Genomic DNA, 27,402 nt, shown 5'->3' with positions numbered 1-27,402 from the left:
GAAAGTTTTCCATATTTGAGCTTTCAAAAAGAGGTTTACCCAGAAATTTTAAAAAACTAGCAGAATACCTTATGTGAAGCAAAAAGACATTTTCTATCTATAATGACTTATAATAATAAAAGCATAATATGCTAATTAGACCGGACATCCTTCCAGAAGACCTTCTGGATGAAGCCTGGGCTGCAAGGGAATCCCAGGGTCTGGGTGCCTGCTGGTGGCCACAGGGAATCCTGGGTCCCGAGTGCCAGAGGGCAAGCTGATGCCAGCAGCTGGGGAAGGAAGGCCTACTCTTGCATGGATTTTGTGCATCAGGCCTCTAGTATAGAAATAAGACAAGAAAAGACTTCAAATGAAGACATATCTGAGATGTGAGCTAACCATTTTTTCCTACAATGTAATAACATTTTCAAATTTAGCTTTGGAGTAGATATGTTTAGATCAAAAGCTCTTCATCTCAAAGTGTTGACTATACAGAGTCATGAAGTGTCAAATTCTTCTGAAACACTAATAATAAACCAATTAACTATCCTCTCACCTGGGCCATTCCAGCAGTGAAGGCAAAAGGGCTAAAGATACTCAAAATCCACTCCAAAGATGAAGGAAGTTGTCTATGCAACACAGAGAGTCCCACACCGCCCCAGAAGAGAGTGAAGAGAAGCATAACGAAACTGGTGAGGGCAGTTTTCTTGATCACCACGCTCATCAGGAATGTTAAAGCTATCTGAAAGAGAGAGAAGACAGGTAGCTGTTATATATAATTGGTTCACTGAGAAACACTAGTAGCACAATTAACTAAGGATCATAACATCTTTGAGTGAGACAGTGATGAAAATATTAAGATATAACTATGCTCAGTCCTTCTTTCTCAACCCTTTTATATATAGGATCCCTTTTTGTCCTATTAAAATGTTGGGCTTTTGTTGCTGAGGATAGGGTGAGGGGGGATTGGGAAGAATTGCTCAGTGAAAGGGTGGAAATGCAGACTTGCAAAAATGGGAAGAAACTAAAGTATTCAAGAGTGTCGACATGCCTTCTGCAGGAAACACCCCGAGAGGTGGGAGAAAATAGAGGCTGTTGTTCAGAGAAGGGAAAGCAGATTAACAGATATCATGGCAAGGTGGGGTGTTGGAGGGAGAAGACTTTTGTAAAGCTATCACGTGACTGGGAAGTTTGGAGAAAAAAGATGGGTTCCCTCCTTAAGTGCATCCTTGTTAATCATCTACACAAATCTTAGATAATTTAGTCAAATATTTTTTTTCTTTCTTTTCTTTTTTTGTTAATCCTCACCAGAGGATTTTTTTTTTTAAGAGAGAGTGGAAGGAAGGGGAAAAGACACACAGAGAGAAACATCAGTGTGAGAAGACACACCGATTGGTTGTCTCCCACATGCAGCCTGACTGGGGTCAGGGATTGAGCCTTGATCAGAATCCAATTGGGACCCTTAAGTCCGTAAGCCTATGCTATACCCGCTGAACCAAACCAGCTAGGACTATTTTTTTTGGATGCATTTCATTAATTCAGATCTTTATGAAAAGTGAGGCCAACTTTATTTAGATTACATCATTTTCTCACAGTCAGAGGGACTTTCTCAAACACAAAATGCACATAAAAGAAACGACTGCTGAGACAATTCTTGCTACATATAGCTAAGACCTAAAGCAGAGAAAGTGGTCATCATGGCATGAACTTACCAAGGATAAGCCATATAAGGAAAGAAGTATAAATATGACCATGAATCCCGTCATGACTATCATTTTGGTGGATGTTATGATCATTGCAATGAATATGGAAATAATGAAGATGAAGCCAGCATAGATTAAACCCCAGGAAAACCTAAAGACAAAACATTTTTGCAATTATTTTAACTTTAGTATGAAATACTGGAAATATAAAGTATCTAAAGAATAATGGCCTGATTGCCTCTGTGCCTGCCACCTAGATTATTAACTAAAATATCACTAATAATACACTGGCATAGCTGTATCTCCTGGGTAGGTGTTAGCTCTATATTCACATACTGTATAAACAGTATGAACATTGCAAAAGTATTATCATCTTATATGGATTCCATATGGATTCCTCTCCAACTTGCCTTTACCAATCAACATATTCAATAGTATACACTGCTATATAATATTTCATTAATGAGTATATCTCAAAGTTTTCCTGCCCATAAATATTTTGGGTGTTTCTTTTCTTCTAATGCAATGTTTCTGAGAGCATTCTTCTACTTGTCTTTTTTTGGGGGGAAATGCAAAAACATTTCTCTTAGGTAAAATTGCTGAATTAAAGGGGATAAGCACTTTGTATCTTCAGCTTAATTATATATTACCAACATGTTATAACTGTAAAATTGGAAGAAACTTGACAGCTGCCGATCAATTGAGTAGCCATGAAAGCACTGGGGGAGAATGATAATTTGACCATTCTTGAGATCTTGGCCAGTAGCAAATTCCATAACCCCACTAAGCCCATTCCATTCTTGCCATCCCAAGAGAGGCAAACCAAACTGACAATGAGGTATCATCTCACACCTGTCAGAATGGCTATCATCAACAAATCAATGAACGACAAGTGCTGGTGAGGATGCAGACTGCTGGTGGAAATGCAGACTGGTGCAACCACTGTGGAAAACAGAATGGAGTTTCCTCAAAAAATTAAAAATGGAACTCCCATTTGACTCAGTAATCTCACTTCTAGAAATATATCCCAAGAAATCAGAAACACCAATCAGAAAGGATATATGCACCCCCCATGTTCATAGGAGCACAATTTATAATAGCTAAGATTTGGAAACAGGCTCAGTGCCCATCAGCAGATGAGTGAATTAAAAACAGTGGTACATCTAAACAATGGAATACTACATTGTGGTTAAAAATAAGAAACTCTTACCATTTGCAACAGCAAAGATGGACCTGGAGAGTATTATAGTAAGCAAAATAGCCAGTTAGAGAAAGATATCACATGACCTCACTCATTTGTGGAATATAATGAACATAAACTAATGAACAAATAAAGCCAGAGAAAAAATATTTTAGAATAGAATCCTATTATTTACAGATTTTTAATATTTCATAAAAATTTTGTGATATTATACTATTTTAATACAGTTTTGGTAATATTTGAAATCTTTTTTCCTTGAAATATTAATGTTTATTGCATGTAATATTTTATTTAAAATCATTTTTCTTGAAATATTCATGTTTATTGCAAGTAAATGGCTAATTATTTTGTATCTACAATCTGGTAATAGATTTGTATATTGTATAAAAGTAAATAAAAATAAAAATAATAAAATCTCTAAAAAAAAAAACAACAGTGCATGAGGGCTCCCGTTTCTCTACATTCTTATCAACACATGTTTGTTGATCTATTAATGATAGCCATTCTGACAGGTGTGAGAAGATTTATCTAATTGTGGTTTTAATCTGCATTTTTCTGCTGATCAGTGATGTTGAGCATATTTTCATATGTCTATTGGCCTTCTGTATATCCTTATTTGGATTCTTTGCTCATTTATTAATTCAACTATTTGTGTTTTTTTTTAGTTGGTTTTTTTTTTGTTTGTGTTTTTTTTTTTGGTGTTGAGTTGCATAAGTTCTTTATTTCTTTATAAACTTTGGATTTTAACCCTTTACCAGATGTATCTTTGGTGAGTATGTTTTCCTATTCAGTGTGTTGTTTTTTCATTTAGTTGATGGTTTCTTTTGATGTGCAAAAACTTCAAAGTTCCATGTAGTTGCATTTATTTTTTATTTTGTTTCCCTTGGCCAATGAGGTATGTCAGAAAAAAATATTGCTATGAGACTTCTTTTTAAAATTCATGTCTTTACAATGATTCAGACTGACTGGAAACATCAGCATTTTTTAAAAAGCATAATATGTTCTGCAGAATCCACTTCCTGAGAACAGAAGGAACTACAATAGGTAGGAATTGAAAAACCACAGGGTAAGGGAATTACAAGTACAAGAAACTCAAACATTATCTAGAACAAGGAACTCATTGCAGAGTTGGGGGTAGGGGGTGAGAGAGATGTCATTAAACTCAAGAAAAACTTCAGCATGAAAACAAAACAGTTCAGACAACACATTTAACTCATATGTGGAATCTAAAAAACAAAATAAACTGATGGACAAAATAGATCCAGAGACACAGAAACATGAAACAGATTACCCATCTCAGAGGGAAGGGCAGGGTTGTGTGAATGGGTGGAAAGAGATTAACCAAAGAATTTATATACATATATGCATAACCCATGGACATAGACAATAGTATGGTGAAGGCCTGGGGTGGGGGTGGGTGTGGGCTAGAAAGGGTCAGTGGGGAGAAAAAGGGAGCATCTGTAATATTTTCAACGATAAAGATTTTTTTTTTAAAAAAAGAATATTGATTACATTTCACATACATTATGTAAGTTTTTAAAAGCTGTCATAAAATTTATTTGCAATAGACATCCTATACTTAATGAAAAATTTCAGAATCTATTGCCTTCTTAGTTTTCATCCTGGGGATGCTTTTAAGAAGCATTTATCCTGAGATTGAATCCCCATGTGAATATCCAATGCCTTTCCGATTCTGATCTAGAGTTGACTTGGTCCTACCTATTTCAGGTGACCACACAGGTGTGTTCCACAAGACATGCCCTGGACTGAAAGAGTGTCTTCACACAGAACTCCCGTCTTTTCCCTCCTCACAGATCCATCTATTTCTTTATATTTCTCAAAGTTCCACTACAAAATACTCTTCTCTTTCCTTTTTATTGAAAGACCCAGTTTTCTCTTTTTCTATTTCACATGTCATATTACATATCAGAATCAAAACTCTCTCTGTTAATAAAACACAATTCATAGGAAATTATAATTTTTTAAAAAAAAGTACTTGTAATTCCCTTACCCTGTGGTTAAGTCAAATTTCCTAGACCATACTTTCTTTTTATTGATTAAGGTATTACATATGTGTCCTATCCTCCCATTGTTCCCCTACCCCCCCACTCACGCCCTGACCCCCCTTGTTGTCTGTGTCCATTGGCCAGGCCTATATCACACTTTTATTTCAGAGGACATGTGGCTTGTAAAAGATTGGTCAATAAATAGTTTCTCATCTATCACAGATAGTTCCTCATTTCTAAACAGTATTTTCTGGACACGAGGACTATGGAGACATGTCTCCCAGGTTTCAATTCTGAAAAACATTAGGTGTCTTTGGGGGTAAAATTAATTGATCTTTTTTTTTATTTTCCTAGAGACTATGGACTTTATAACTGATTGTATTGCAGAATTCTCTGTTTGGACTCAGCACTTAGAGTTTCTATGGTTTGCATTTTCATCTATCAAATCTTACCTATTAATTATTTTGCTAGGTCTTTGCTTCTATTCCTCAATTATTTGTTTTTATTTTATTATTATTATTTTTAATCATCACCTGAGGAAATGTTTATTGATTTCAGAGAGAGAAGAACATCCATCAGTTGCCTCCCATGTGCACCCTGACATGGGATTGAACTGCAACCTAGGGATGTGTCCTGACCAGGAAACGAACCTGCCACCTTTTGGTATACAGGATGATGCTCCAACCAACCAAGCCACCCAGCCAGGGCTGTTCTTATTTTAATTCAAACACACACAGAGCTACATGCACACTTGTATTTCAAAATTTCATAATCACTTCAAACTATTCATAGCATAGGGCACGATATAAATATATCAATATATGAAGAAAATGCTCTTATTAAGCCCTGCTATGTGCCAGCTTCTGTGTTGTGCGTGTTGGGAACATTCCATAGGCAATCTTTTTTAACCCCAACATAAAAACTCTCTGTTAATAAAACACAATTCATAGGAAATTCGAGGAGAAGTAAAGTGATATTTACTTGCTCAAAAAAATATATATTCCTGATGGCCCAACCTCTAAACACAAGCTAGCCTTTATTAGGTCATACTTTCATCAACACAAGGAACTGTAAAGAAATCAAATGACAACGGTAGGCAGACCTAGCCAGAGAGTTGCCATAAGGGCACCTGGGTTGTAGTCCCAGCTCTGGCAATCATGGGCCAGTGGATACTGGGCTACTCTTACCCTCTTTGAGGAGTATAACAGTGTTAGCTTAACATACTCTGGCACAGAAAAAGTGCTCAACAAATTACGGTAACTGTTTTGCATGGCAAAATTTAACAAAGACAAAATAAAAATGTCAGAACAGAAGGAAAATGGCCAATGTATGGAGTTCAGATCATAATGTCCTGAAATGGTAACACTTTCTCACTGCTTCTTCATGTCTGTCACTCACCAAAATGCTGAATCTTGCAGACCCATCATTTTCATCAAATCCTTACTCTTTTTTCTCTCTTTGGTAACACCGAATGATGCAAAATATATAAACGAGGAGAAGTAAAGCAAGCAGTAGAAAATAAACATCTCATTTTGAAGGAAGTCTTTAGCAATAAAAGGTAATGTCTTCATATTTATAGCAGTGACTGACATCAGCTCTTCCATCACAGAGTGATCTGTCAGGATCTTAAAAAAGAGTTTAAAGACACAAAATCACTTTTTAAAGTCAAGAATTGAGAAATCAATAAGCTATGGGGATTGTACCAATGTCAATTTCCTGGTTTTAATACTGTCCAATACTGTCCCATGGTAATGTCAGACATTACCAGTTGGAGAAACTGGGGGAAGGACACACAGACCTATCTGGGCATTGTTTTTGCAACTTCCACTCATTCCATAACTACTGGAAATTTTAAAGCAAAAAAACAAAAGCAATGTGTTCCTTTGCCTAAAGCCCATTTCACCCTACGCACACCTGCTTCCTTATAAAACCATGTGGAAATCTGATTATGTATCACCTTTCATCAACATTTTGATGCTTCTGGCATTAATTTGCATTGTTTATTAGGAGTTTTCTTACTTCTATAATAGCAGCATTAATGGCAGTTTGTAAAGTCACAAATCCTGAACGCCAGTATTTGGCCAGTGAACATGGGTCATTTCCTCCATACCAGCAATGAGCTATAAAGCACAAAAAAGGGCAGAATTAATATTACGGGATGAATGCACTTTGAGAACAAGAAACAAGAATCCAAGAGAAAATAATCTAGAAGGGGACCCACCAGTCAGGACTTTCAACCACATAGAAAAAAAAAAGAAAGCAGCAAATGAAAGTTCTCGATGAGGCAAGTTTATTCCTGGAGACCATAGCATGGATAGGAAGCTTAGAAAAGGAAAAGGAAAGTTTCACCCATACTGGACCCCTTGCTGTGCCTAAAAACACCAAATGCACTCCAGGGCTAGAACTTCTTTTGTGCTTACTCTCAGTCTAGAGGAATTAATGGTGAACTCCTTCCCTCCATCCTGCCCTCTTCTCAAAAGTGAACTCATTATAGTGGTCTTTTCTGGCCACCATAAATAATCGAAAATAGCTCTTTCAGGCTCTATCTTCTATTCCTGCTTTATCTTACTCTGTTGCTTTACTGCCACTGGACTGTAATGATCCATGCTAGCAGGCTTATCTAAGTATGTTTTCTTTACTTTAATCTTCAAGGCCAAGAAAAATTCGGAACACACAATAGACCATTATTGAAGAGATAGAAAAAAAAGTTATATTAGTCACTTTGATTCTGCTTCTTAAGGGGTCCTCAAATATCTTCACCTCTTTCTAAGGTGCCTTCACTCTGGTCTAAGCCATCATCAGCTCACTGGTATGTTTTATAGCATTCTCCCTGACTCCTCTGCAACCCATCCTCAAGGCTATGTCCACACTGTTACCTTAGACTCAGAAATCTAATCACGCCTCTGAGCCGATTACTGTACCTGGATGGCTCTCCATTGCCCTAGGACAGTGGTCGGCAAACTCATCAGTCAACAGAGCGGCAAACTGCAGCTTGTGAGCCAGTTTGCTGACCATTGCCCTAGGATTAAAGGGCCCTGCAGGCCGAAACCGGTTTGGCTCAGTGGTAGAGCATCGGTCTGCAGACTGAAAGGTCCCAGGTTCGATTCTGGTCAAGTGCATGCACATTGGTTGCGGGCACATCCCCGATAGGGGGTGTGCAAGAGGCAGCTGGTCAATGTTTCTCTCTCATCGATGTTTCTAGCTCTCTATCTCTCTCCCTTCCTCTCTGTAAAAAAAATCAATAAAATATATTAAAAAGATAAAATAAAATAAAAAAATAAATATAGGACCCTGCAGGATCTAGGCCTTTAGAAATTTCAGCCTCATTCTCCCATCACATTCCTTCTAGTGTTCTCTATTCAGTTATATCTACTGTATATATTAGCTGATGTCCTTCACCTTGCCCTTTTCCTCTCTAAAAAATCAAAGCCCTTAGCACTGTACATGTGCTATTCCTTCGGATGTTTGTTAAAACATCATCTCCCCACACATGACTTCTCTAATCGCAAGCATATTATAAACTCTTGGTCTAAGTTGCTTCAAGGACTTTCCCTTGCACTTACCATTAGCATATCTCAATATTTGTCTGTTCTGCTAGATTGGGACCTTTCACTCTTGGTCACCCTCTGCATCCTTGCAGTATCCACGTGAGAGCTCACTACATACAGACATTGGGTGACTCCAACATCAATGAGAGAGAGTCATCGATCAGCTGCCTCTTGCACACCCCCTACTGGGGATATGCCTGCAACCAAGGTACATGCCCTTGACCTGAATCGAACCGGGGACCCTTCAGTCCCCAAGCCGACGCTCTATACTGGTTTCGGCTCCATAATCTTTTGTGCATCATCCTATAGTGGGATAATATGCTTAACCTTGGGAGAAGGTTGCAATAACACATGCTTTTGAGTGTTCTCATACGCCATTGAAAGCATCTCTGGTGACCATGACAAAATGTTCATGTGAAAAACATGAAAAACATCATAATGATATTTTATAGGGAAAATCACCTGAGAAATATTCTTCCTTCAAAAATGGAATGCCAGATCTATGAAAAAATTTTAACTTGTAAGAGAAAGTGTCACTAAAGATGATTCCCACTGCATTTGGGAAATTGTTCACAAGTAGTTCGTCCAAAGATTTTTGATTTGGTGCCCCAATGACTTTTGTTTCTGTGAATTATAAAGCAAAAACAGATAAGATTGTTAGAATTTTACTAAAACAGAATGTGATATCTAATTGTATCCTATATTTTCCACTAGAATTAAAATCTTTTTCCATTTACATAAAACTTATGTCAAAAGGCAAGGGGGAATTTTTTATTTTAATGTTTTAGATTATAGAATCAGGAGACATGCATGAGAAATAATGTTAAGTCTTAGGGCAAGTTTTAGGTACATAAAATATTATACCAGGATAAGTATGCATAAGAAAGGATAATTGGTATGCATAAGAAATTAGAGTTACTGAAGCAAATACATCTCTCCTATGATCTTTGCTTTACTCGGAAACCAAGAGCACAAAGTGACTCTATATCTAACAACCAGGAGTTTTACCTGTTAAAAATTAAGAGTTAAAAATCAGGTACCTAGCTCACCCATGAGTGAAACACATGGTGCTTATATCAGTTATATGACAATCTCATTTAGAATGAAGGCCTTGAAAGATGCTTACAAAAAAAAAAAACCAACCAAACAAACAAACAAAAAACACCTGATACAGATTATCTTTAGACTATTCATCCTAACTTATCATAGTTTTGAAATTATTATGTAATAACTATGGCCTAATTTGTTTTATTTAGATGATTGTTTCCCCTAAATTACATAAATCTTAATCATTGTATTCCTGCGTAACACCCACATATTCTTCCTATTCACTATTCTATAAGTCTGGAATGACAAATGTATTGCTTTAGTTAAATTTCAATAGAAATGTAGGCCTCCCTAACTTGGACCCCCATCAAGCTGAAAAAGAGTTTAATAGGCTAATTGTTGTTAAAGAAGAAACTAACCAAGTTTATATGCTATTTTAATACCTAAATAATTAGCTTAATGGGTCACTGTAAGTTCAAATTAAACATATACACATCTTCCCCAAAATTTAAAACAGTATCAGTAATTCCTTTGTCTTTCGTATACTTACTTACCTCTCAAAAAGGGAGCAGATCCTGTTTTATTCATTATCTGCTTAGTTATATTAGAGATTGGTGTATACACAGCAATCATTAAAGAGCTATTATATTTATCTACCCTTCCCAGGTTCTGAGAAGGCTTTCCAGGAAGATGGATATTTACTTTTGTATATGACGATAAGCCCATATATAGTCCTAGAAGTACTGGAAAGCCCCATTCCTATATCACAGAGGGGGGGGAAAAAGAAGAAATTTATATCATATTCCATTAAAGAGCTCAATTAACACCAAACAACTAAAGACAAATTCCAGTGTTGCCACAGCATTGCTCTCTGTCAGAACAAAAGGAACTCAAGAAAAGACACATAGTGAGAAAGTTGCCAAAGATATCATTCTCCATAACAGAACTACACCTTTTCACTAAATCATGAACCAATGGGCAGACCGTCCTATAAGATAAAAGAATGACAATCTCTGTATGTATGGGCATCAGGTTCTAAATTCTACAAGACACAATGATCCCAGATAAGTTTTATGGTGGCAAAGAGCAATACCCTTGTCAGTTGTCAAGGAAATCAAAGAAAATGAAAAGGAACTGAGTGGTAGAGACTGTCTAGTGTTTCACCATTATCGGTCATCTCTTCCTGCTTGGCACAATGCTAGACTATATTTCCAGGCTCTTGAAATCAAGTGGGACCAAGTGAGTCAGTTACAGCCGATGGAAGGTAGGCAGCAGTGATACAGGCCACTTCCAGGCCTGGGTCATGGAACAACCTAGGCCCTTCTATACCTGATCTTCTGACTGGATGCACTGGATCCAGTGAGTCTTTAAGGCCCAAGGAGAGGGCAGAGTCCCTAGAGGAAAGCCTGGGTTCCTAAATGACTGTGTGGAGAAGATCCCTTCACCTACCCAACCCACTTCACTTTCCTACCAACCTTACTTAGGCTGTAAAAAGAATGGAGCCACTGCGATTTGGGGCTGTTACCTGCAGATAGCCCACCTACCTAATTCAAACTGACAATCAATGATGTTCCTTGGTCTTAATTCTTAGAAACAGACTCTATGTAGATGATTCATGGCCTTGAAAATAAATCCCTAAAATTAAAATTCTTTAATTTCTGCCAGGCACTACTTTTATTCTTTCTTGACTCTAAGTAATTTGTATTACATGCAAATTATAGTAGCTTTAATAGTTGTTGCACTTTATCACATAATTAAATTTTCACTTAACCTCATTTTTAAAAAAATGAGTCAATAGTTTGTCTTTACAATTTTACATTATTTTTCTGGAGTGCTGTGAATCTCACAATTCAACAAATACAACGAGAGACAATTTGAAAATCAATACATCTAGTCTGTTACTTAAAATATAAAATGAGAATCGTTAGGTAATAAAATACAATAATGCTGACTATAGAAAGAAGAAAACTTTCAAACATACCAGTAAGCTCTCTCTTTTCATCCTCCATTTCTTAAGCAAATTTTTGCACAGAAGTGCTTGAGTTTGTTCATACACATTTTTCTTTTTCCTGTGCATTTAGCCTATTCATTTAAATGAACAAGAAGAAAGTAAACATTGTGGAGCATAAACCAGAAAAAAATGTGTAATAAGAAAAAACTTGATCATATGGGGGTGGGGAATATTTCCTACCTTTAAGAACTGGAAAAAAAATGGATTTAAAATATTTGAATAACTCATCATTATAAAATTATACATCAAATATACGCACTGCAAGTTATTTGGTGGGGAGGTAAAATGATTATGATCACAATTTTACAATAACAAAGTATTACAATGGAAAAGACATCATTAGATACCAGAACTTGTAAGATGCTTCACATTTTTTTACCTTTCATAATAGAAATGCAGCTATATGAACAGCGTATCTGAATTGTATCTTATGACTAATATTTTTATTCTTTGCATTTAAATAGAAATTCCAGAAATTATGTCAAACTTCTTATTAAGTTCATCTGAATAATTATGTCCATGAGATGTAACCCCAATGAAATATTTTGTGGCATTTACCTTCCAGATTGACTTGAACAACTTTTATCAAAAGAGATAGGCCATGGATAATATTCCAGACACAAACTACTTGATACTTGATTTTAATACACAGGAAGATTGAAACTATCTATGTCAATTTTCTGAATTCTGAAGTCCTTGAATAACTGAGGAAACAAACTACAAAGTACGTTTTAGAAAAAAGAAAAGAAAAAAAATCACATGGGAATGTAATTTTGCCCAAATGTTTGTAAGTAAACCAAGAGATAATTTTTTTTCAGTTTTTGAAATCTCAAAATTAATTTGAGACTTGTATATGAAAATATTCAGACTAGCATAGAAGCAATTTTTTATTTTTATTTTTTTTACCATTTTCCTATATTCTACTCTTGTGTCTATATAATATACTTTGTTGGGAAAAAATAGAAAAATTTAATCATAAATCATGTAAGTATTTAGAAAAACATCTGAAAAATAGATTTTTTTTTGTTTATTTTTTTCTTTATTGATTAAGGTATTACATATGTGTCCTTATCCCCCCATTGCCTCCCACCCCCTCACTCATGCCCTTACTCCCACTGGTGTCTGTGTCCATTGGTTAGGCTTATATGCATGCATACAAGTCCTTTGGTTGATCTCTCCCCCCCACCTTGTCCACCCACATATTAACACCACAACCCAACACAGAGTTTTACTTACTGAAAAATCAGAAGTACTCTGGAAACCACTCTCAAAGCACTGTTCTCTTTTTGTCTAAGGCAATGATTAAAAGTTTTTGATTGCCACTTCTTCATTTATTCCTTAAATGGGGACCCACTCCCAACAGTTAACTCAGGCTGATCTCTGAAAAGGGGTGTAGTCAGATCGAGCTGCACATGATGCACTTGTTTTCTTTCTTACGCCAATTATTCTGCACGGAAATGACCGTTCTGTGGTTGGTTGAGAATAAAACAAACCCTGTTTTTGTGCACTTGGCCTTTCAACTCCAGAGCTCTGGGGGACAATGGTAAACAAATGCAGCAAGTCCTTCAGACATGATGAATAAAGATGGGAGGGGGGGAGCATAATGACTGAGTAAAATCAATAACTAAGCAAAGTAAATTTGTATAAGGACTCTTTTGGTATTTTTTTTCACTCCTAATGCCTAAACACAACTGCCAATGATATATCTGACTATTTCAGATGAAATATGCACCATGTACTGGAGCCAAATTTCAAATTTTGCCTAGAAAAGCTAAGCAATCCATAGTTCGCCATGGAGAAACACCTAAATTAGACAAATGAATAATAAAGTCCTTCCCCCCCCATTCCTCGGTTCATAATGAATACCAAATTTCATAAGGCAATAGAACATAATAAAAAAAGGGACTAAAAAACATAGAAGAATTTAAAAGAAAGATTTGGGTCAATTTTTATGCATGACAACCAGTCAAAAAAACTTGAAATTTGTTCAACTGTTATTGAATAGTTGATTTCTCCCTGTAAAGAGTTGCAAACTTTTCTTGACCCAGCAAAGTAAATGACAAAACAGGAAACCAAAGTCCATGAATTGGGAAATCTCAAATATTGGACATGGCTCCTGATCCACAGATGTTAATAATCATAAAACTGAGAGATATTTTGGAGAAAAGGTGGATCATTTTAGTTCTACTTTTACAAATATACAAGTGAAATATTATATGTCATTTACATTTAAACTGTAATTTACATTTGTCATTTACATTTAATATGTCATTTACATTTAAACTTTGCAAAAACAAAGGTAATAAAAATGTTCTAAAGTTCTCATAGATGGGGGCAGAGGAGCAGATCATAAATACTATTAAAATTTTATATCAGTAATAGGTCACGAGATCCAAACAAAAATGCTGTTTGTTTTAAATCACCTGAAATATAGTTCAAGTTTTTATTCATTTTGTTATTGCTTTAGACTCTATGTACTCTATTTTATTTTACTTACTTTATTTTTATTTTTTTATTTTACATTTATTAAATTATTATCTGTGTACATATTTTAACATTGCACTCTATTTTAAAAATCATTTTCCCACCATGCCTTTCTCATAATTGTATTAAAATTCACAACTATGATGTCTATAATAATTCAGATTAAATATTTTACTAACTTCACTTTCTGTGTATTCTTTGTGTTCCTCTTTCTTGACTTATTTACTGTAATTTACTTTTTGGGGGGGGCTTTTTTCGTGACTTCCCCATAAATTTGACCTAATTTGTTAAAGAAGTGTCCAACCTCCAGCTAGAAGCACATTGAAATGGTGGGTAAAATATATCCAAAATAGATGCTCAGATATATAACCAAAACCTAAAAGAAGAAAAAGATAAAGAGAAGAAAATAGGAATCAACAAAAGAAACAAAGAGAAAGAAAAACACATTCTCAGGTGTAAAAAAGGGGAAGGGAAATTAGTGCTGGAACTGTGAGTATGTTGGAAATCCAGCAATCCAAAGAGGTGTTTTCATACCCTTGTGACCTGAGCGTGGTGCCTGGCAGGTTCTGAAGTTGGCCTCCTGTCTCCACATGAATCCAGAAGCTTCAAGACTGTTCAGCGTTAGAAATTGAGACTAGGAAAACTTCACCTTCTACTCTATTGGAAAGTAAGGATGCATTATTTGCCAATCTCTAGATTGAAAAACTAACATATGTGTTCTCCATAGAAAATGGAAACCCAAGCATATGCAGCACATGGCAGTACAGGACACAGGAGCAGGAGCAGAATTTATTCTCCCTGCGTAGCAGCATGTTTAAGAACAATAAAACAGCAGTCAGTGGATGTACTTGGGTTCAAATTCTGGCTATGCCATAGCTGTGTGTCCTTGTGTCATCTATTTAACTTTTCTTCCTCAGCTTTTCATTCATAACAATTGAGATAACTGCCCAGCCAATATGCCTCAGTAGTTGAGCTAGACCTATTAACTAAGAGGTCACGGTTCAATTCCTGGTCAAGGCATATGCCTAGATGGTGGGCCAATGATTCTCTCTCATCGTTGATGTTTTTATTTCTCTCTGCTTCTCTCTGAAATCAATTAAAAATATATTTAAAAAAATTGAGATAACGGTCTACATGTATGGTTATTTGGAGGATTGAGTTCATTAATATAAGGAAAGTTAATAGAACAGGCCCTGGAAAATTATAAAAGCTCAAAGAATAAAACACATCACAACCACATTACTTGTTGCCAAAATGCCTCTTCCTCCTCCTTTCTTCTTATTACCACTACTATCCTGAAACCCCACAGAGAAGACAAAAGAAATCTATAAAGATAAGTCAAGAATACAAGGCACACAGATTTAGCAGTTAAGCTCATAATCAAAAGTTAACTATGAAAGATAATCAGCAGATAAAAATAATGGGACTATTACCAACCTCAAAAAACAAATAATAATAAATATTATGCCAAAGACTATAAAATATATAAATTATTAAAGAAAAATATTTAGGAAATGAAAAGAAAAACTAATAGGAAAATAACCCATTAGAATTTATAGGAATTTAACAAAGGATTAATAAAGCTTAAAAATTTAGTAGAAAAGTTTTATAGTTTAGACACAGCTGAAAAGAACATTACTAAACCATAAATATGACTGAAGAAATCATATAAAATTTAGTGCAAAGTAAGAATAAAATGGGAAAATATTTGAGATGTTAAAGGATATGAAAGATAGAATGAAAGTGTCCAGAATATGTCTAATAGGTCTTTTTAAATGAGGAAAACAAAGAATAAGTAAAAAGAATGCTCAAGGATAAAATGTATGAAACATTTTCCAGAATTTATTTTTAATTCCAAAGGGTCTGGTTATCATTAACATTATTTATCTTTTACCTTTTTCACCCATTTGCCATTTTAACTATTTTAAGTGTACAAGTCAGTGACATTAATGACATTCACAATATTACACAACCATCATCACTATCTAGTTCCAAAACTTCAGTACAGGAAACTTTGTAAGCATTAAGCAATCACTTCCCCATTTACCCCTTCTTCTTCTTCTTCTTGCCCTTGGCAATCACTTTCCATCTCCATGAATTTGCCAATTCTAGATATTTCATATGAGCGCTCCCATTAATACAATACGCACTCCTCGTTTATTTCAAGAAAATTTTAGGTTATATTTCACCAGTTTAAAAAAGTCAAATGGACTGAGACATTAAAAATTCTGGGCAATGAGAATGGCCATTCATTTGACTTGCAACCATTAGTATGTTTTACCTACTCTGCTAGCTCTTTCATGGCATGTGCTTCTGTGTTCATCCCATCAGGATTGTGCACTGTTTTGCTTCAAACACTGCATGCTGCAAAGATTTATAAGTAAGCAACTAGCTGTGCCCTCTGCCTCCACCAACCTACCGTCTGTCTCACCGCTGCTTCTGATGTGGCTTTTGGGTTGGCTTCTCTGCCAGTGGCTCTATCTCCTTTACCCATTCATTTCCCAAAGGATGCTTAGGTTGTTCTCAAACCTTGGCAATCATGAGTAATGCTGCCATGAACATGGGCATTCGGGTATCTTTTCACTGTCCTGCTTTCATTTCCTTTGGTGATATACCCTGTAATGGAATTGCTGGAACATATGGTGGTTCTGTTTTTAATTTTCTGAGGATCCTCCATACTCTTTCGAAGTAGGTACCAATTTGCATCATCCCCTCCAACAGTACACAGGAGTTCCTTTCTCCACAGCCTCGACAACTCTTACCATTTTTTATCTATTTGGCAAGATAGGCTGACTTTTTCTGTCTGGATTCCTGAATCTCATTCAATTAGTATAAATTCTATCTCATTCAATTAGTATAAATTCTATCTCAACCACTTGAGTACGGCTCTGACTTTTCTTTCACAGGTCCAGTGTCCAGGATAGCTTCTCTAATTAGTGGGTACTGTGCATCACATCTCCAGTCAACTTTAGATGCCTTCTCTGATTCGTCTCAGTCTTTGGATTTATATCCAGGTTCAGTATCCTGCTGGAACTCAACACAACACAAGCCAGAGCTTACTGCTCTCTGGTGGTGTTAAAGTGGTTTTGTTCTATTTTATTCAGAATTTCATGTGTTTGCAATGGGAGGAGGATCTGTGTTCAAAGGCATGAACTATGTTGGTTAAACTCTATGAATGGGTTTTTTGGAATAGGACAAACATGGGGCTAACCAGCTTCATGGGAAAACAGCCCTCCTGAGGGATGAGGGCCCAGGCTGTTCTTAATGGAAGGCTGACCATAATTTGTATCATGGAAACAAGACCACAGCACATTTCATCCTATGTGTTGTTGACTGTAAAAAGCTCAGCTCAGTCTAGCTAGCGTGGCCAGGAGATCATGGTTCAATTCCCCATCAGGGCACCTGCCTGGGTTGCAGGCTCAATCCCGTGTGGGGCATGCAGGAGGTAGCCAATCAATAAGTCTCTCATCACTGATGTTTCTCTCTCTCCCCCTCCCTGCATCTCTGAAATCAATTTTTTTTTTTTTTTATAAAAGCTCAGTTCAAATAGAGACAAACGCAATCAAAAGCTTTGGCTCTCTGGAAACTCAACTGGGAAATACAGTGGATTCCACAATGTGCACAGGGAGGCAATGAGGCAGGAGGGACAATGTAGGTAGTAGGGAACTGCAAGCCAGAAGTGAATAAAAGCTCTAAGTAAGCAAAAGAAGCAGATTGAGAAAAGCTGTACTAAGCACTGGATGCTAGAGCCAGTTGACTGGGGGAAGGAGTAAGTATTGATAAGCACAGCAGAAAAAGAACAGATATTTTCAGGAAATTTAAATTTCTCATTCGTTGCATTAAGATCAAGACCATCACAATGCATGAACATTATGCAATATATTTTAAGTTTGTTAATGTCATGGTTTTATGAGAACTACTTGTTCCATCATGCATACTTTAGGAACTTATCAGATATGTCAAGGACAGCTGTTGAAGAAAAACAAGGACTAAATGAACATTTACACATTATGTGTAAATATACATTTACACATTAAATATGCCTACATTATACTTCAAGTCCCATGGGGCACCAGGGGATAGTCTATGAGTTGGGATAAGACTTTTTCTCTGATAATGAAGTCGGCTGAAGTTACTTACAAGACTGCTCTTGGGCGACTGCAAACAGATCTCTCTACCCGCCAGCATCTTTATATGGAGGTCTCGAGTGAGTAGTCAGGACACCATCCAGATGGTCTCAGCCACACAGGGCTCTCTCCAGGCTGTGTCCTTGAAAATGGCTCTCACTGTGGGACCAATGGGCAGAATGTACATCCCAAGGATAGGAGTCAAGTGAGGAGTCTCCAACTGTCTGTCCAGTTGGGGGTCACCTAGCAGTCACATCTTCTTGATGACCTCCTTCCAACCATAACCGATTTTTGCATTTATAGCTTAAGAGAATTTGCTTTTGTATCATGTTGCATTTCCCCTCCTCTAATATGACAAAACTGTTTATTTGGGTCACTTCTATGACACAGATGAAAATGCTCGGAATATTGCCAGACTACAGCTGCCAGCTTACTCTTTAAAGGAAGATCTGGGTTTTACTTTGTATTGGTACTTAGTTACATCACAGATAGCCCTTAATCAATTCCAATCATTAACTGAACAACCTAACCAGCACTCATTTCTTATCTCACGTTATCAAAGCACAATCCTTTGTGACCCAAAATGGTTCTTTTACTGGTAAATGTGTAACCTTAGGAAAGGCATATATGTAAAAATAAAAAAAATAAAAATTACTTCCTATTACTATATTGATACTTTTGGAGCATTCAGTATTAATCCAAGTGTGGTAGTAGGCCTTCTCCTAACATGTAATTTTCTGTATGTTGACTATTTTGAAGATGCTTGAAATTATTAAAGAATTGATTTAATTTAAAAGGTTTGGCTGGCCAAAACCGGTTTGGCTCAGTGGTAGAGTCGGTCTGTGGACTGAAAGGTCCCAGGTTCGATTCCGGTCAGGGGCATGTATGCTGGTTGCGGGCACATCCCCGGTAGGGGGTGTGCAAGAGGCAGCTGGTCGATGTTCCTCTCTCATCGACATTTCTAGCTATCTCTCTCCCTTCCTCTCTGTAAAAAATCAATAAAATATATTAAAAAAAATAATAAAAGGTTTGGCTGGTTTGGCTCAGTTGATAGTGTTAGCCTGTGGACTGAGTCTGTTCCAGTCAAGGGCACGTACTTCAGTTGTAGCCCCTTTCCCCTCCCCGAACAGGGCACTGGTCGAGGCTTGTACAGGAGGAACCAATCGGTGTGTTTCTCTGACATCAGTATTTCCATCTTTTCCTCTCTCTTCCAATCACTCTAAAAATCAATGGAAAAATTCCTCGGGTGAAGATTTGAAAAAATAAATAAAATCAAAGGTGATTCATTAGAATTGCAAAAGTTGCTTAGATGCTTGGGAAGAAGTTGGTCATTAAATTTGTAATCTTTTTTAAAATTTTATTTTTCAATTGCAGTTGACATACATTATCTTAGTTTCAGGTGTACAACACAGTGATTAGACATTTACATAATTCACAAAGTAATCAGCCCAGTAAGTCTAATACCCACCTGATACCATACTATACATAGTTAGGGCCTAAGTGTTTGAGAGAATCAAATTTATTCAAAAATTCTAAGAAAGTTGATAAATATGTAAGTAGTATTGAATATTTGGAAATAATTTAATATGTTAAATATAATAAACACATTTACTCTGTATTTGAAAACAAAAATTACTAACAATTATAGGGCCAGGTTTTTTCTTCATTTTTAATATGAGCCACTCATTTTCATTTCTCAATACTAAATACCAAAGAATTCATTTTATACAAAATAAAGGTTGTCTGAAATTTTCAGTTCTTAAAGCTTATTACTAATAATATAATCAATTTTTTTTCTTAAAGGGCATCATTGATACTTACATACATGTTACGAATAAAAAATAAGTAAACTTTTACCTTATAAGAATAGCTGATATAAAAATTGTCCACCCAAGAATAAATTCTTTCATTTATGGTATATGTTCTTTCAGAGAAGAAAATAAAAAAATCAATGTTAGCAATATTAAAAATACATTAAGGATAAGCATCTCTATTTTTTTTAAATAATTAATGCCTATTTACGCATTACATAAAAATACAGAATGGTATTTCATCATCAAATTCAGAGTACAATCAAAATGAAATATTGTGTGACCAACAGAACAATAAAAACAATGACCAATTACCCTAGGTAGAATTAATTGTGCTCCAATAAAAGTGTCAGTATCACTAGCGAAGTAGTTGTCATATTATGTCAAAGTTAGTTACATAAGGATCTGTCTTCCACCTATTAGATTATAAAATCTTACATGGCCAAAATTGATAGTTGTTCCTATCCAAAGAACCTATCGCTTCAAACACAGTTACTAATAAATTGTTGCATAAAATAATTCTAAAAATATTTTAATGATAAAAATCAATCTATTGGCTTAAGATAACTTGCGTCAATGCAAAGGAATGTTGTTAAAGAAAACCCATGGCCTTTTACTAAGAACAAACTGAGGGAGAGGGGCATTATTAAGATTTTTTTTTAAAAGTGAAGTGTCAAGTACACTTACTCATTTTTAATTGTTTTTAATTGTTACCAACTGCTTGATTTTTAAGTGCTGCAGACAAAGGGTTGCCTTATTAGTCAGTAACCACAGTCACTCAGTGAAGTCCTGTCTTTACTTTTAAAACATAACCATGGACAGAAAATATAAATTAGGTGATGAGTTTTTTCCCAACTTTGCCCAATATATGCATTTATATTGCTATAAAAATAGTTTGAGATCCGTAATTTAAGGTATTTTTAAATAAAGTAACATCTATAATAATAAAAGCATAATATGCTAATTAGACCGGCCAAAGCTGTCGCGTTGGGGCGAGCCCCTTGCACGTATTCCGTGCATCAGGCCTCTAGTATTCAATAAGATGAACAGTACACTGTAAATAAACATAAACTTCATATTTTACTTTCTGTCTTCTTTTCTTCTCACCCTACTTACCCTTGCTTTCCTAAGGATTAGTTATACTTCTGAATAGGAAAAATTGAATTACTGTGAAAAAGGGAATAGAACATGCCTACAAATAATTCAATTCATGACCAAAATATTCACTCTATGTAAAAACTGAAGAAAATAATTCAAGTATCTTTTTAAAAAATGCCTGTAGGAACAAAATAGTAGTAAAGAAGCTGAACATAGTAGAAAAGAACATAATCAGCATAATCACAACTTTCACTTTGTATTTTTCCTTTCCATTGATCACACTTCCCAGATGTTAAAGTGCAGGTGACCAAGTCAATATGCAAAAGCAGGTAGTGTTCTGTATTAGTCGCGCTCTGCTTTAAAATAACACATCTTCCCAGGTATGAAAACTACTTTTTCAGTCACTGTCCTGGTAAACCATTAATAGTTTTATTCTTTACACTGTGAGTGTAACTATTTAAGATAATGCATAGCTACAAACACCCATCCGAAAGACAAGTCCCTGGGTATTTATGTGGATATCGGACACTAAAATATAGCTCTTTAAATTTATGATACCACTTAGCAATGGCTTGTTTAGTAAATGCAATGGACTATTTATTAACTTATCTACAAAGGTAACAATTTTCTTTCAAATGTGTCTGGAATAGTATTCATCATGCAGTACTTAAGTTTGGTACTAAAGTCCTAAAAGTAAGATTCTCAGATGAAGAATCCAAAAGTGTGGTATCATGAGGCAAATGACTGTTACTTAATAATAAAAGATTAAGAACAAGAGCCAAATAAACCTTATAAGGAGAAATAAGTTAGCTGTGAGTTGTAAAATCCAGGCAGAAACCCGGAGACGGCTCGGATTAGTTAGACCTCTGAGATAGCTGGTAAAGTGGGCACCTTTAGGAATGTTGACAGCAGTTACCAAAGCAGTGGAGGAAAATATCAGTCTGTACCTAGAGTCTAAAATCACAGATGTCTCATTACACAGTAGAGCTAAAAGTTCACTAAGTTTTGTCTATTTTAAATAGTTAATAATTTCATTAAAGGGTTTGGCTATTTAAAGTACTTCCAATTCTTATGTTTTTGCCATTATCACATTCCCAATATATTAGCTTTGGCAAAGTTAATACTTTCATTCATCTGGCTGAAATATAACGTCAACTGGTACTATACTATATTTTACCAATAGTCCATACATGGGTTCTACAGGGAAGTATAGTTGACTCTTGAACAACACAGATTTGAACTGTGCAGGTTCACTTATACGCAGATATTTTTTGAAATAAATATGCATGGTTCTATGAATGTATTTTCTCTTTCTTATGACCATTTTCTTAATAACATTTTACTTACTCTAGCTTAATTTATGGATAAGAATACAATATATGATACCTATACAAAATATGTATTAAATGGCTGTTAATGTTAGCAGGAAAACTTTCAGTTAACAGCAGGCTCTTAGTTAAGTTTCTGAGGAATCAAAGATATACTTAGACTGAAAATAGACTAATTTTCAACAGCATAGGGGTAGGGGATGGGAGGAGGTCGGCACTGTTAACCCCACGTTGTTCAAGAGTCAACTGTATTTTCTGAGATTACATTAACCATGATCTTACTCCAACTTTGACAAAGTGCAATTCTGGCTTCTTTGTATGTATGAATTTTACTGTCAGTAAAAGATATGTAATTTCAAATACCTAAGTTAGCTATGTCTACAATCACCTAACAGAACAAGGTCTCATTTAATTTATTATGATTAATGAGTGCCACCTAGTGGGTGTCAATTCTCACAAACTTATATCTGCAATGAGATATTTAACTTTTCAGGATGCCAAATTTCACTCAAAGTTTCTTTTAGAATCTAAAAAGGAGATCCAAGAAACTTTGGATTTATGTCTCTTTTCTATGTATTTTTAGGTATTAGCTTTTTTAAATTTCATTTGGGACATTACATATTTATGTAACAGGATTATATAAACTGAAAAATAAGATACTTGTTCAAAATAAAATTATTCTATCACTTCTTTAAATCATACATTTAGAAGCACTCTTTTTGAAAGGTAAAAAATAGTCAATATTCAATTTCACATACAGACTATAGTTCAATATACTTCAGCTCTAAACATGCAGTTTCAATAAATTACACGTAGTTTTATTTGAAGAAAAGAAAAACATACAACCACAACATTTCAATTAAGAAACTTAGGAAAATTCCAAGTGCTTTCATGGTTCTTCAGTTACCATTCAAATATTATAGCATACTTTTTTAAAACCAAAGTTAAAATAAAGCATAAATTCAGTAAGCAGATTCAGTAATACAAATTCAAAATACTACTCTGTCCTCCTGGGTTCTTTCCCACCACAGTGTGCTGTTTAAAGTTCCACAACTATTATCTTCTTCCTCCTGTTCCTTAGTGAGTTCAACAAAAACCTAAACAAAAGAAAATAAATGAGTACAGTATGTTGTATCTCAATTACCTCAAAGACTTAACTAAATCAGAAACAGTTTAAGGCTCTTGCTAGTTACATTAACAACTCAAGTATCAAAAGATTGATTACTATTAATATATGTATTTAAACAGAATAATCTCCATTTATCACATACAATGGTAAGTATTTTGGAGGATTAATGAATTAGTTATTTTTCATTAAGTTATGTAGCACTGTCATACAAATAATTTACCAATATTTAAGCAATGGAATTTGATATGATAATGTAAAATAACCAGCATCATGACCCACTTACTTTACAAAAAATTCAGCTATTTAAAATAAGCAGAGGGAGCACCTGGAGTTATTTAAAATCATACAAAGTTCAGAAATGTTGTGTAACAATTTGTCTTTGGTTCTTAAACTCCCTCCAATATAACCCTAAACAATTAGATATTAGATACTTTCTTCTATAAAATATATTTTTTTAGTTTAACTTTAAAGTACCTGTTCCAGTGTTGCTTGAGAAAAGCTATATTCTTCAATGGCAAAAGTATGTTTAGCTATTAAAATAAGAAAATAATATTTTACTTAGTATTTAAAGAATAAAAATGGCAGTGACTACTAAATGGCTAACAATCTATCTTTAAAAAAAACACAACATAATCTCTGTAATTAATTCATTAAATTTGAAGTAATCAGAACATGTCCTTTCCCTCTCTCTTGCTTCATTTCTCTTCCCCAGCCTAAAAACCTCTCATGGGCTAAGCATAATATATTTAATATCACTTGCCTCTTTTTTGCCTTTTCCAAGCATCTCCTCTGTACTTGACCTTATTCCTCTTTTCATTTATTTTTATCTCTAAGCTCTATTTCCTATTCTTATTGCCTTCTTGAACTAGATTCATAAATCTATATACTTATTTCAACTATTTTTTTTTGCATCTAACACCAACTTTTCTGTTTTTTTCTAATTGTTCTTTTAATTATTCCTAAGTAGTTCAAGCGTTCTCTTTAATCATAAAGAAATCACCAGGAAATATGGGCTGTTTCATAGTTATAAATTCCATAAAATAACCTGCATCTAAATACTTGCCCCATCCAGGAGCTTACTACCGCCCTCCACTGCCGCCAGCATATCTCAGTCCTACCTACTACTTATTTTAAAAAAAGGCCAAGATTCAATTAAGCTTTTTTAAAGCTTTAGGAATGCCCACCCTCCTGCACCATGAATTTTACTCTCCTCTTTCCTGATGCGACTGAAGTTTTGCTACCATTTCTACTTCTATGGCCCAAAATGAAGAAGGGATCCAAGAAACTCAAAGCTCCCACTTCTCGACTGACTTTGTGAGGGCTAATTACGCGGGACTTTATCAGAGACGCAATGTAAAAAACTGTGGTTATAGCTATCAAAATAGCAAGAGGCTCATCCTGCAATACTAGTGACCTACCAAATCCTTACAGTATTAGTATTTACCAATATCTTAGATTCAATGAATAAAAAGTTGTCTATTTGCCTTAGTTTCTATAATAAACTGAGTCCCAACTTCTAAAATTTTTAAATAAAATTCTTTTATAATTTGAAAGCTATGTACTTCAGATATTACTTACCTTCTTCCAGCTTAGAAAAAGACTGTGAAAGGGACTGAACATCTTCCTTAGGAATTTTAAAAGCCAAAATTGAAGAAAAGCTGAAAACATAAGATAAAATGTAGAAAAATATTTAAATTATTACTGTATTCTAAAGCTAAAGTTCAAAATTTTTAAAGTTCAAAAGTATATGCCAATAACTTATTCTGACATTTAGATAAAAATTGTTTAAAATCTTTAAATTTTCCATGCAAATGAAAAAACTCTCATTACTACTAAATAAGAACTTTAAAAGTTTAAGTAGTATCCTATAATGAAAGATCTAACACTAAATTAGATATCAAACTCCAATCATTCACTACAATTAACCCAATATTATTCCAATACAGATTTTTTTCCATAATTCTTAACACAGTAACACATTTTTATGATTATTACTGCCCAAAAAGTATAATTAAGTGTTTAAAATATTTACCTTTCCTGACGGCTTGCATTTGGGAAAATATAATGAATTTCTCTTTGAAGTCGGTCTATTTCTAAGTTTTCTATCCAGTCCTTTAATTTAATTTCCAAAAAGTAACCTTTTCCAAATTTACTCTTTAGATGCTGGACTGTTCCAATACATCTGCAGTATGTTTAAAAGAAAGGTCAGATATAAAATAGCTTGACAGTTTCAAAAAAATGATTTCTCCGCTAAAACATGATTTAAATAAAATGATTATGAGGGAATACTTTAAAATTTATAGAAAAGTAGCAAATATACAGTCTTCAAACACACCTCCCCCAGTTTCAGTGTCCCTTATATTATCATCTTACATCACCTTGGCACATATGTCAAAATTAGGAAACGGGAATTGGCATACTACCATTAAGGCTATTTGACTTTATATTTTACTAGATTTTCCTACTAACTTTTTTTTTTTTTTTTGTTCCAGGATTTATCCAGGATAAATGCATGCATTTCTCAAGGCTCATTAGGCTCCACTGATCTGTGACAGTGTCTTACTCCCTTTTTTTCCGTGAGTTTTGAGAAGAACTGGTCAGGTGTTTTACTGGAATGTCCCTCAATTTGGAGTAGTCTGGTATTTTTCTCACACTTAGACTGGGGCTACCGGTTTTTGGAGAAAATACCACAGAGCTTAGTAAATATTTTCCTTAAGAAGTACTTTACAGTGAAGTACATCGTATCAGGCAGTTCATGACTTCCACATGACGTTGTCTGGTTAAGGCAAGTACTTTCAGGTTTCTCCACTGTGAAGTTACCATCCTCCCCTTTCTGTACACCAGAAGAAACTGCTTAAACCTAGACCACACTTGGGAGATGGGGGATTAAGCTCCCCCTACAAAAGGGGGTAGTATTTACAGATTTATGTGAAATCTTTCTGTAAGGAAGATTTGCCTCTTCCGCCACATTTATTTACTTATTTATTCATTTATTTATATGAGTATGAATTCATGCACACTTATTTTATACTTTAGGTAAACCAATACACTACCTATCAATTTTTGAAATAGACATGACACCTGAAAATAACATTCTAAATTGTTGAATAATTAAGCCAATTCCAAATGCAAAGCAGCTAGCCATATTTTTGTGAGGAAATGACATATTTCCCAGTAATTCTATACAAAGCCAACTGATTAAAAAAAATCAAACAAGGAAAACATTTAAGTGAATATGCATTTTTACATGATGACATTTAAAATCCACCCCGTGTCCTCCAAATGGCTGCTTGGATATGTACCTTAACTGCCCAGCTATCATGATAGCCACGCGGTCACAGACAGCCTCTGCCTCCTCCATATAATGAGTGGTCAGAATAGCAGCCCGCTTCTTGTTTTTAAATGCAGTTCGAATTGCTCGCCTACAAAACAGAAAATAAAAAAAGGAGGAAAGTATCTGAATGTTAATGAAAACCCCATGTTTTAAAAAAATCCAATTATTTGAGTAGAGTAATTAAAATGACAAATTTCAATTGCTGTAATTATATTTTGCCCAACTATGATTTTTTTATTCTAACTTATTTTCCCTTATTTTTAAAAGCTTGTCAAATAGAAATTTCATGATTTCAAATGTTTCTATGCTTTAAGAAATGAATTATGATCTCATTCATATGTGTACTCTAATGAACAGAATGAACTAATGAACAAAATAGAGACTCTACAATAGGCTGACAGCTGTGGCGGGGGTGCTGCATGGGGGCTGGGGTAGAGGGATTGAGCAAAAAAGAAAAAAGGGAGAGAAAGAACTTATAGACACAGATAGCACTGTGATGACTGCTGGGTAGGAGGCAGCCAATCAGTGATGTTTTTCTCTCACTGATATATCTATCTTTCTATCCTTCTCGCTTACTCACTCTAAAAATCAATAAA

At 35.0% G+C, this 27,402-nt stretch overlaps 2 protein-coding genes across 9 annotated transcripts in view; both read right to left on the bottom strand.

The window, feature by feature from the left end:
- ABCA6 (ATP binding cassette subfamily A member 6) overlaps positions 1–13,054 on the bottom strand; it is a 46,765-nt gene extending 33,711 nt beyond the window's left edge. For 3 of the 6 annotated variants that reach the window (XM_084863689.1, XM_084863692.1, XM_084863691.1), the window contains exons 1-8: positions 12,732–13,022; positions 11,466–11,566; positions 10,039–10,243; positions 8,900–9,061; positions 6,909–7,009; positions 6,288–6,514; positions 1,692–1,833; positions 536–721 (exon numbers count right to left, since the gene is read on the bottom strand). In XM_084863689.1, coding sequence (XP_084719815.1) covers positions 536–721; positions 1,692–1,833; positions 6,288–6,514; positions 6,909–7,009; positions 8,900–9,061; positions 10,039–10,243; positions 11,466–11,561 — 1,119 coding nt within the window. In that variant the 5' untranslated portion in view covers positions 11,562–11,566; positions 12,732–13,022. Of the gene's footprint in view, positions 1–535; positions 722–1,691; positions 1,834–4,602; positions 4,712–6,287; positions 6,515–6,908; positions 7,010–8,899; positions 9,062–10,038; positions 10,244–11,465; positions 11,567–12,053; positions 12,213–12,731 lie in introns of those variants that run through there. The other 3 variants (XM_084863690.1, XR_014793118.1, XM_084863693.1) reach the window with 3 other exon arrangements.
- A 9,277-nt stretch (positions 13,055–22,331) lies between these two features.
- Positions 22,332–27,402, bottom strand: part of ABCA5 (ATP binding cassette subfamily A member 5) — a 55,555-nt gene continuing 50,484 nt past the window's right edge. For all 3 annotated transcript variants that reach the window (XM_084863080.1, XM_084863081.1, XM_084863082.1), the window contains 5 exons: positions 26,775–26,894; positions 25,505–25,654; positions 25,051–25,130; positions 23,947–24,002; positions 22,332–23,440 (listed from right to left, as the gene is read on the bottom strand). In XM_084863080.1, the coding sequence (XP_084719206.1) occupies positions 23,333–23,440; positions 23,947–24,002; positions 25,051–25,130; positions 25,505–25,654; positions 26,775–26,894 (514 nt within the window). In that variant the 3' untranslated portion in view covers positions 22,332–23,332. The remainder of the gene's footprint in view (positions 23,441–23,946; positions 24,003–25,050; positions 25,131–25,504; positions 25,655–26,774; positions 26,895–27,402) is intronic.

Source organism: Pipistrellus hanaki, assembly GCF_964339955.1.
Source record: "Pipistrellus hanaki genome assembly, chromosome: 16".
Classification (NCBI taxonomy): domain Eukaryota; kingdom Metazoa; phylum Chordata; class Mammalia; order Chiroptera; family Vespertilionidae; genus Pipistrellus; species Pipistrellus hanaki.
Note: the sequence above shows the minus strand (reverse complement) of the source record. Positions and strands in the feature narration are given on the sequence as shown.